This window comes from Procambarus clarkii, chromosome 19 (genome assembly GCF_040958095.1).
Source record: "Procambarus clarkii isolate CNS0578487 chromosome 19, FALCON_Pclarkii_2.0, whole genome shotgun sequence".
NCBI classification, from domain to species: domain Eukaryota; kingdom Metazoa; phylum Arthropoda; class Malacostraca; order Decapoda; family Cambaridae; genus Procambarus; species Procambarus clarkii.
Window position 1 is genome coordinate 40,591,487 of NC_091168.1, and position 11,298 is coordinate 40,602,784.

The 11,298-nt window shown below is 46.0% G+C and overlaps 1 protein-coding gene across 2 annotated transcripts in view; it reads right to left on the reverse strand.

The window, feature by feature from the left end:
• Positions 1–11,298, reverse strand: part of ArgRS (arginine--tRNA ligase-like protein) — a 277,968-nt gene that overhangs the window by 130,439 nt on the left and 136,231 nt on the right. For both annotated transcript variants that reach the window (XM_069327302.1, XM_069327303.1), the window contains 2 exons: positions 8,483–8,605; positions 7,476–7,640 (listed from right to left, as the gene is read on the reverse strand). In XM_069327302.1, the coding sequence (XP_069183403.1) occupies positions 7,476–7,640; positions 8,483–8,605 (288 nt within the window). The remainder of the gene's footprint in view (positions 1–7,475; positions 7,641–8,482; positions 8,606–11,298) is intronic.

Consider the following 11,298-nt stretch of genomic DNA (forward strand, 5'->3'; position numbering starts at 1 on the left):
TCTCTCTCTGCCAGCCATCCAGCCTGCCTCCCTCTCTGCCAGCCATCCAGCCTGCCTGCCTCCCTCTCTGCCAGCCATCCAGCCTGCCTGCCTCCCTCTCTGCCAGCCATCCAGCCTGCCTGCCTCTCTGCCAGCCATCCAGCCTGCCTCCCTCTCTGCCAGCCATCCAGCCTGCCATATCCAGTCTGCCTCCCTCTCTGCCTGCCATCCAGCCTGCCTGCCTCTGCCTGGTTGATACCTGGTTGATGGGGTTCTGGGAGTTCTTCTACTCCCCAAGCCCGGCCCGAGGCCAGGCTTGACTTGTGAGAGGTTGGTCCACCAGGCTGTTGCTTGGAGCGGCCCACAGGCCCACAAACCCACCACAGCCCGGTTGGTCCGGCACTCCTTGGAGGAATAAATCTAGTTTCCTCTTGAAAATGTCCACGGTTGTTCCGGCAATATTTCTTATGCTTGCTGGGAGGACGTTGAACAACCGCGGACCTCTGATGTTTATACAGTGTTCTCTGATTGTGCCTATGACACCTCTGCTCTTCACTGGTTCTATTCTACATTTTCTTCCATATCGTTCACTCCAGTACGTTGTTATTTTACTGTGTAGATTTGGTACTTGGCCCTCCAGTATCTTCCAGGTGTATATTATTTGATATCTCTCGTCTTCTTTCTAGTGAGTACATTTGGAGGGCTTTGAGACGATCCCAATAATTTAGGTGCTTTATTGCTTCTATGCGTGCCGTATATGTTCTCTGTATTCCCTCTATTTCAGCAATCTCTCCTGCTCTGAAGGGGGAAGTGAGTACTGAGCAGTACTCAAGACGGGACAACACAAGTGACTTGAAGAGTACAACCATTGTGATGGGATCCCTGGATTTGAAAGTTCTCGTAATCCATCCTATCATTTTTCTGGCTGTCGCAATATTTGCTTGGTTATGCTCCTTAAACGTTAGGTCGTCAGACATTATTATTCCCAAATCCCTTACATGCTGTTTTCCTACTATGGGTACATTTGATTGTGTTTTGTACTCTGTATTATGTTTAAGGTCCTCATTTTTACCGTACCTGAGTACCTGGAATTTATCACTGTTAAACATCATGTTATTTTCTGATGCCCAGTCGAAAACTTTATTAATATCATCTTGAAGTTTTTCAATGTCCTCAGCCGAGGTAATTTTCATACTGATTTTTGTGTCATCTGCAAAGGATGATACGAAGCTGTGACTTGTATTTTTGTCTATATCTGATATGAGAATAAGGAAAAGCAGCAGTGCAAGGACTGTACCCTGAGGTACAGAGCTTTTCACTGCACTTGGACTAGATTTTATATGGTTGACCGTTACTCACTGAGTCCTGTTTGACAGAAAACTGAGTATCCAGCGTCCTACTTTACCGGTTATTCCCATTGACTTCATTTTGTGTGCTATCACGCCATGGTCACATTTATCGAAAGCCTTTGCGAAGTCCGTGTATATCACATCAGCATTCTGTTTTTCCTCTAATGCCTCAGTGACTTTGTCATAGTGCTCAAGTAGCTGTGAGAGGCACGATCTTCCCGCTCGAAATCCATGTTGGCCTGGGTTGTGAAGGTCATTGGTCTCCATGAAATTGGCGACCTGATTCCTAATCACTCTCTCAAATACTTTTATGATGTGCGATGTTAGTGCAACTGGTCTATAATTTTTTGCCAATGCTTTGCTCCCTCCCTTGTGTAGAGGGGCTATGTCTGCTACTTTAAGTGCATCTGGTATCTCCCCCGTGTCCAAGCTCTTCCTTCACACTATAATGAGTGCCTGTGCTACCAGCACTTTGCATTTCTTTATAAATATTGAATTCCATGAGTCTAGACCTGGGGCCGAGTGCATGGGCATGTTTTCAATTTCTTTTTCAAAATTTAGTGCGCTCGTGTTTATATCAGTTATATTTACTGTACAGGGGTTTGAATATCCCGCATAAAGAAATTGTCTGGATCTTCCACCTTCATGTTGTTTATTGGAGTGCTAAACATTACTGCTTTTTTAGGATTTCACTAATTTCTTTGTCATCCTCCATGTATGAACCTTCACTTGTACGAATAGGTCCAATACTGGCAGTGGTTTTTGCTTTTGATTTCGCATAAGAGAAGAAATATTTTGGATTTTTCTTTATTTCCTGAATTGCTTTCTGTTCTAACTGCCTTTCTTCAGTTTCATATGAGTGTTTCAATTTCCGCTCGATTTCTTCAATCTCCCTATTTAAATTATTCCTTCTTTGACGGGAAATTTGTGTCTGCATAAGCAGTTCCGTTATTTTTTTCCTGCGTTTATAGTGTCGTCTGCGTTCTCTTTCTACGTTAGATCTCTTTCTGGCTTTCCTCAAAGGAACACGTTTCAGACAGACTTGATACGCTTCTGAAGTCAGTTTTTCTATTCCTTCTGTAGGACTTGTATTACTTAGAACAGGTCCCCATGGAATGTTTGTAAGTTCCCTGTTTATTATCTCCCAGTCTATCCTTTTATTATTAAAATTGAATTTACTGAATAGCCCCTCTCGCTTTATCAACGTTTTACGTCTATTCTGAGTATTGATGGTCTGCTCTGCCTCTGCTGTCTGCCTGCCAAAAATATACGATGATGTACATTTAAGAAACAAATCTGGGTCAAAGGTTTGTCGAGTATGGTTAGGCTTATGGAATCAGCCGGTCCCTCCCCCACCACCGACACCCTCCTCCAACCCACACACACTCAAAGGTCACGTGGTTCACCTCAACATCCATCCCTGCCTCCCTGCCTCCCTGCCTCCCTCCCTTCCTCCCTGCCTGCCTGCCTGCCTGCCTTTCCCTCCCTGCTTGCCTGCCTTTCCCTCCCTGCCTGCCTGCCTTTCCCTCCCTGCCTGCCTGCCTGCCTTTCCCTCCCTCCCTAATTCTCACTACTTCCCTCCCTTCCTTCCTGCCTACCTCCTAACATCTCTCCCTACCTCCCCCTCCCTCCTTGCATCTCTCCCTCCCTTTCTGACTAATTCTTCCCCTCTCTCATTATGCCTCTCACCTAAGCTCTCCCATCCATCCACCCACCAGTCAGCCAATACTGACACAATGCGTGCATTTGGAGCCGACATGGTGCACAGATGTTTCTTAATTGTGCAGATAAGTAGAACAAAAGCACAGAATGAACATTCCAGCCTGATGACAATTCAAAATAACAGGAATAATAGGCCGTGAATCTGTGAAATCACAGTGGGCAAACTGGACCATCTCCCACCCACCACCACAGGCTGGCGTGATGCTTGGCGGACCCCTTCCTACCCGAGCAGCATGACTCCTCAACCCCAATCGGGAAACTGGAAGTTTCGGATAACTAAAGTTCGGAAACCAAGTGGTGCTCTGTATACAAGTATCTACATGTTTTGCTCACCATAAAGAACCACTAAGTTGGTATGGTGAGTCAATACAACAACGATTGGCCGCCACACACCAGCCAGCCAGCCAACGTTGCCACCTTCCCCCTCTCAACAACCCCTCATTCCCCAACACCATTCCTCCCACCATACTGTTTTTGCTTTTATTCACTATATACAGATGTTATATATAAGTATCTACATGTTTTATTCACCATAACTGTTTAACTAAGCTGTAGTTCAGACAAGAAGAGAGGTTACCACACAGTCAGATGATGCTGCCTCCCCTCCCTCACTCGTTCAAGGCCAGACACACTAACATTCCTCCTCCAACCATACTGTTTGTGGTGTTTTTACACTATATATACACATTATATATAAATATCTACATGTTTTATTCGCCATAACTGTACAACTATGCTGGTATAGTGCCCAAAGAGCATAGTGGCCACCCTACACAGAATGACAAGTCATGCTGATGCCACCTCCCTCACCAAAATGACTCCTCCCAACATACTCCTTTTGCTGTTATTACACTAATACACATGTTATATATAAGTATCTACATTTGTGTTCACCATAGAGAACCACTAAGCTGGTATGGCGAGTGAAGACAATAACAGGTGGCTACACAGAGTCAGCAGACGACGCTACCTCTCTCCCTCACTAAGATTACTCCTCCCACCATACTATACACAGTGCTAATTATCACCACAACCCTGCAATTATCACAATCCTGGTCATTTTTATCACAGTCAGGGGTCTTCTGTAATATTATCATCGCTAAATAATACCAGTTATTTATATATTTTGACATTTTAGGAGATACTGTGGTCACAAGCTGAACATCAATGCTGTTAGTTCATGCTACGTGCTGCAGCCTTGGTTGCTCACTCAGTACCGAGGCTCTCACACCCAGGAATGGGTGCGAGAGCCTCTTGCAGGCTGTAATTGCAAGAGGTTATTTGGGTTAAGGGGTTATGGATTAATTCAAATTTTCCCCAGAATTTGACCCGTAAAATCGTTTAACAACCAGGTATCCATTCATTGCTGGGTGAACAGAGGCTACAGTTAAGGATTGGCGCCCGGTCAATCCTCCCTGGCCAAAGCGCTCGCGAAGTGCCGGGCAAGTATTTTACCACTGCGCCACTGGGACTACATCACATACTGTACAAAGTTTAACTGATGCATTACATAGGCAATCTTGGGTACAAGTTTGGTATATCAAGTGCTCCAGTATTCAGATAGTATGTAAAGAGTTCAGCATATCTCAACCCAGGTGGGGGGGGGGGGGGGGGGGTTGAGGCAAAAGTCAATATGGAACATTCTGCAATATAATATTCAGGGGAGTGCATTGTGGACTGATTAGGGTTCCACACAAGCCATTGATCGAGGTACGCCAGAACACAAACTCCAAATAAGGTGAGTCACCACGATCTGACCAAACCAGGCAAAACATGGGGAGCCATAATCACCCAAAGGGAGAACTTGAAAGCAGTATGCCTGATGCCACACAACAAAACTTAGCAAATTCTGAACCCAAGATTAAGAGGGAACAAGAGCCAAAGTGGTCATATGTAACCTGGTCAAACCCTGACTGATCGAGGATGAACCAGAGCTATGCCAAGTCCTGTTATGGAACTAAGAAGTGATGAGACACCCAATGAAGAGATGTGGTCATTTCAACCAATAGTGTTCCATTTCAGAGGAACACACTGAAATGACCCAACACTGGTGAGGGGTTGGAGGCCCACCCCAAAAGCTCTAAAACCAAGAAGATTCACCTCCCCCCAAGAGCTCCATCAAGGGATAAACCACGAAAGGAATAGCCCGAATCACAATGGGCTGGAGCCATCTGTGAAGCACAACAATGGCACTGATCAGCAGATCAATCAGCCTCAGTAGGTACATGCAACCAGGAATCTGGCTCCACCAAGGACCTATCTCAACCAAGAACAAGCAAAGCTCCAGCACTACCTGACCAGCCCCAGAAACGAGAACAAAAACCATAGGGACACAACAAATCCAAAATCACCCAACAAGAAGTGGCCATAGTGGACAAAAGTAAAGGAACAATGTCCTCAGAAAAAGAGGAGAGAGGCAAAAAAGAGGATGCAAACAAGAAACTAAAAACCAGGCTAACACAGTTTGTCAATATGTGAGGTGGGCAGTGTAGAATGTGGCCACCATCTCTTGGAGCAAAGGTGCAGACAGCTTGGGCAAAGCCACTGAAGAAGCCATGTCGAACACGAAGGCACCTGCAACAATCTTAGAGCAAAGTACCTCAATGGCCTTGCGGAACCAAGCAGCATGGAGCTCCGTGAGGGACAAACCACACAACTGAAGCCAAGTGTGAATGTGCACAGAGTCCTTCATCATGAGGGCCACCGACAACAAAGACAGTTGGGCATGGAGTTGCATCCTGGAAAGAACAGGAGCAAGCAGGCAGCCAATGAGTGGCTCAAATGAAGAGCCACCTAAAAAAAAAAACTGAAAAATGGTCGCTATCATACACCACTCGAGCATGCAGGAATGACAAAAGCTGCGAGAAACCAAGAAGGAAAAAAGAGGAATGTCTGCTAGCCAGGAAGACTTTGGACCCTCATAACACAACCAGAAAAATAGAGGAAAAGCCAAATTCAAAAGAAGCTGAGTCAAACTCAGAGACAAACTCCAGGTTTTGAAGGACCTAGAGACACTCTAGGTCTTGAAGAGAACCTCTCAGGCTACTGACAGATGGAGCCGAGAGGTAGAGAACCTCCAGAAGGACAGTCCTGATGAGCCTAGTGGCATGCAGAAACGATCCCTGGGGAAAGACGCACTCAAATCAAAGTCATAGAAGGGGGGGAACATGAGATAACCCATCCCCAAAAGCAAAAGGCCCACATCCAAAGGAATGAAGACCAAACTGGGATCCAAGGGAACCCCAGGTCCCTATCCAACTCCCCTCCAAGTGCTGGAAACCAAACATGAAGGCTTCAGGGCAGAGCTGGCATCCACTCCCACCACCTGAGACAGAAAAACAGAGTCCATGGGAGAGGATTCAGAAGAAGAGGCTGGCTGGAAGGGAAAACCCCAAAACCTTGGTCGAACAAACCCGCTCAACTGCCTCTGCGCCCTAATCGGTAAGAGTCATGCTTGGAAACCGCTAAGCCACATCCCAAACTAAACCCTGCCTCAACACAGAAACCGTCTGAGGTTTCGGAGCCAGAAGCCAGGGTGTAAGATCAGAAGCAAGGCGAGCCACACTCAAATGGGTAGGAAGAGGAGGTGTGGATGAAACCAAGGTGAAGTTCACGAACACCTCCAATTCCAGTTCCCTAAATAATGCACAGTAACAGGCCACACCAGATGAAGACAGTAACAGGCCACACCAGATGAAGTCCAATAAAGGCTGGCACTTAGCTGAAAAACAATCAGGCCTTCCACAGTGTACTGATGACCACGGAGCCCTACAGCAGATGTGTTGTTCACAATGCATCAGCAACAGAACTAACGGCCCTGGCCAAAGGACAGTGGCCCAGGATGGCCCTCTCCCAAACGAGTGGGAAGGGGTTGAGCCGAACAAGCAATTGCTCGTTTCGAGAACTTCGATTGTTTGTTCATATGGTTTGGGGTGTATGTTGTGGCGGGTTTTGAGACTTTGGTCTCTTTGAACCCAGCAGTGGTCTATACTGGTTAGACAACTTTTTGGCTGCCTTCCCCAGTGAGGTGATGGAGTGTCACCTGCTCGCTGCACCTCTTTGAGGAAGGCTGTGGTTCCTGGTGAGCCAAATAGAACTCCAAGGCTGATGCAATCTAGTAAGTGAGAGTTATCTCAGCGAGATAGTGCGGGGTGCCACAATGGTCTTCCGCGAGGAAAACATACTTAACACATATGTACCTACTCAAATGCAGACCAGTTTTTACATAATGGACAAGAAACCAACACAATATTTTCTCATTTTAGTAGGCACAGTAAATGTTAATGAAACAAATTTTTGACAAGTCTTTACATGCGATCACATACCCATAAAATGGGAAAGAACTTTGAAACCTGCACATAGATAATATCAGGCTGCATAAATACAAAAGAAAATTATTGTTAATAAATATGTACTTATATTTACCTTAAAATGTTGGGACTGGCCAGCATCAGTGACATAAATGAGCCACTCTCCCTTTTCTTCGTCTATCCTGTTTTTGATGCAGGCCATATCTGACGTATCATAGGTAAATCCCCCATCAGATTTCACAATTGTCAATGGTATATCTGCACCATCAGCAAACATTACCTAAAATATATAGAAATTTCTGGATATAAACTTAAAATACTTAAAAACAATATTTTAAGTCAATATTCTATACTTCCTACACAAAAATGTAATTATATTTATACAAAGCATATAATTGTATTAAATACACAGAAATCTACATCAACTGACTCCCTTCAATTAACATCCTCCTGTATAATCCTTGCCAGACATTGAAGGTGCCTCCAAGTGGAGCATCAGTGCCAGCTTAAAAATCAATTGTAAGAGAGGAAACCCTGTGATGACTAGTATTTTTCTGAATTATATAAAATTGCTACAATAGGAAAATGAACTATTCCTACTGTAGCAGTTCATAGGTTAACTGGAACCTCCTTTACACACCATGGCACTTCCTGGGTTAAGTAGTACTCTCTCTCTACCTACTAAAGCCTTCATGGGGTAACTGGCACTTTCTTTACATATTGCAGCACTTCCTATGGTAATTGCACTCTCTCTACCTTTTGCAAAACTGTTTATGGTAACTGGAACTCTTGTTACCTATTATAGCACTTCCTATGGTAACAGAGTCCAGCTACTCCACTACCAGGTACCAACTAATACAAATTGATAAACTTTAAAAGAGTGATCAAGAACACATCACATTAATGAGGTAGGAACTAATAAATTCAAAACCAACACACTGCAAACCATCATCAAGTTGAAGTTTAATAATGGTGCAAAACTGCCGAGAGACTCATTTCCTTCCATTTAAAATATGAGAGTTTAGTGTTTGTGAGGGAGAGATTTGCTTCCATTTCTGAGCTATAAAATTTTTTCCTGGAATACTTTAAATAATGTAAACAAAAATAAAGTACAGTACTAACCTTGCGGCCATTGTCTTCTTCTAAAAGACCAGCATCATTTAGTTCTTTTACTATAGCTTCCATGCGACTCTGATAGTACGACTCTCCTCGATTTGTTATATGGATGCCAAGACGCTCGTATACCTAAATTGAAAAAAGTTTATTAAATTGGTTGAATAAAAAACCACGTAATGAAACGACATTTATTGGGTGAGTCCTGGAGGCTCCCAGAAGCTATCAAACCGACATGTGCCATATTAGTTTGGTGTCATCAGTCCCAGGAGTTCTAGTGCCTATCGGGGGCGACAAGCCAGACCCATCTGACGCCTTCAACCCATCTGAAGGCTTTGTTGGTAGTGTCCCACCTGCATGTTTCGTTTCAGCAGTAGTATGAAGTTTCCTGGTGGTCCTTATGATATTTCTTATCCCTTCGGAGGTTTACTTCTGTGTCTGATAAGGTTGTCTTGTCCTACCTTTCATGGTTGATCCAGGACCGTCATCTTCTGCCAAATACTGTCGCCCCTTATCGTGCAGTTCTGGCGGAGCTGCTGCAGCTTGCATCCAGCATTGATGTTATATCTGCACCATTCTGCATGCTGTCTCATGCATTGTTTCACCTCTGACCTGCTCATGCACCACCCGATTCATCCTGGTCATTGGACCGGGTGCTCTCCTTTCTCTGTAGACTTTCTCTTGGTCCAGGATGGACCGAAACGTCGTCGTCCCTTCACCTTCTAGTGTGTGGTCTGGTCAACAACCTCCTTTCTTTCTTCTCCTTAGTTTGTGGTGGCCTCTTTGGTTCAGGATTGTTTGGCAGAGACTTTTCCTGTTGACATTGGCCTCAGGTGGTCGGGTTGGGGAGCTTCATGCTCTTCTCTGGAGTAGAGGTTTCTGCTCTTTTGGTTCTGGTGGTAGGTTTGTTCGTTTGCAGCCGTCTCCTCTTCTGGCGAAGAATGAGACTGCTGCTTTCCGGAGAGGTCCTTGGGTTGTTGATGCTTGGTTTGTTAGGCTGAGGGTGCATCATGTGTTGTGTCCAGTTGCGGCTCTCTGCCGTTACCTGCATGTCACGGACTCTGGCCAAGGACGCCCTTTGGGTTGACCTGGTTTCCCTTCCTCATTCTTAAAGGGTTCAGGACTTCCAGGTTGTCCTCAGGGTAATTTTGTCAAGCCAGCCTGTTATTGATCCTTGTGCCCATGACATTCGTAAGTTTGATGCGCTTGCTGCTGTCTTGGGCTGACATTTGGGCACAGGGTTTTTGGAGGTCAAACAGAGACCTGGCCGCTCACTACCTTGTCATGGTAGCTGACTCGTGTCGCTTTGGGTCAGTGGTTTCAGCCAGTTGTCTTGACTTCGCGTTGAGAAACGAGGGTCGAGTGCCTCCCTGGTAAGTCACTCTTGTCTTTGGGTAAGTAGCTCCGGGGAGCCGATGGGGCTCCCCCAGAAAACCAGCGTTGAATGTAATGAAACGCCATTTTGTGGACGAGACCCGGAGGCTTCCCGGGATCCCTCCCTCCCTCCAGTCTGTGTTTTTACATGCTTTTTGTCCTTCGGCCAGAGAACTGGGGGTTTGGATAGCCAGCACGGGGTTTTAGGACTCCCCCTTCCCCCGTCCCGGGGAGGGGAATTTGCACAAACAGCGGAGCAGTGACATGGTGACGTCATGTTCATTTGCTCGTTTTTCATTTGGGGAGTTCTGTCCACTAGTTTGGCGTTCAGTAGCAATATTTTAACTAGAATAGGGGTTTGTTTTGGGGAGCATACCTTTCTGGGTGCCCGATGCGGTCGATGGCAGGCACAGAATGAATCCAACCACATGGGGATTTATATAAGCCATTGCTCCTCGTGCCTCTCTGAGGGGGGCCAGGTTCTGGCTCGTGATTCCCAGTAGGCCTAGAACTCCATGTGCATTGACTAATGCCAGAGTCTAATATATTCATATCAGCCCGGTTAGCTCCGAGGAGCCGATAGAGCTCCCCCCCTCAGAAAAGTAAAATTACTCCCTTAAAAAGAAAAACAAGCAACACTTCACTCAACTAGCTTCACACTCGTTAGTGCCACCCCCCACCCACCCGAGGGGGGGGGGGGGAGCTGGCTCAGATGACCTCGGCTACCCACCCGCCAGTTCTTGAATGATGAAAACTGCCGACTGGTGGGAGGGAGGAGTTCAGGGAGCCTCCGAGGCTCACGCAGAAACTGGCGTTTCATTACAATCAATACAGGTTTTCTGTAGAGAGACCCCATTGGTACCATGAAGCTAATTGCCCAAAGAGAAGGAAAAAAGCAGGAACTTACCCAGCAGGCGGCAGCACCGCAGATCTCGATACGAGGATGAGACAGATGACTGCGAACGATGCCCCAAAACAACACAAGACCGCAGAGGGCCCGGGACGTTCACGAGATACCTGGCAGCCAGGACCCAGTTTGATCTCCAAAACCCCTGTGCCTGATTATCGTCCCTAGACAGCTGAGTGGACAGCATTTGGGATTCGTAGTCCTGAGGTTCCGGGTTCAGTCCCCGGTGGAGGCAGAGACAAATAGGCAAAGTGTTTCTTTCACCCTGATGCCCCTGTTACCTAGCAGTAAATAGGTACCTGGGAGTTAGACAGCTGCTACGGGCTGCTTCCTGGGGGTGTGTAACAAAAAGGACGCGGGGACGCTAAGCCCCAAAATCATCTCAAGATAACCTCAAGAAAACGGTATACATAGACATATTGGCAAAAACAGCCACAAGAGCAGCATACTTCCTAACATCATGGGCACGAGGGTAGGCCGCAGGCTGGCTAGACTTAATGATACCAGTATCCTCTCGATTTAACGGCCTATATGAGGCTGTACC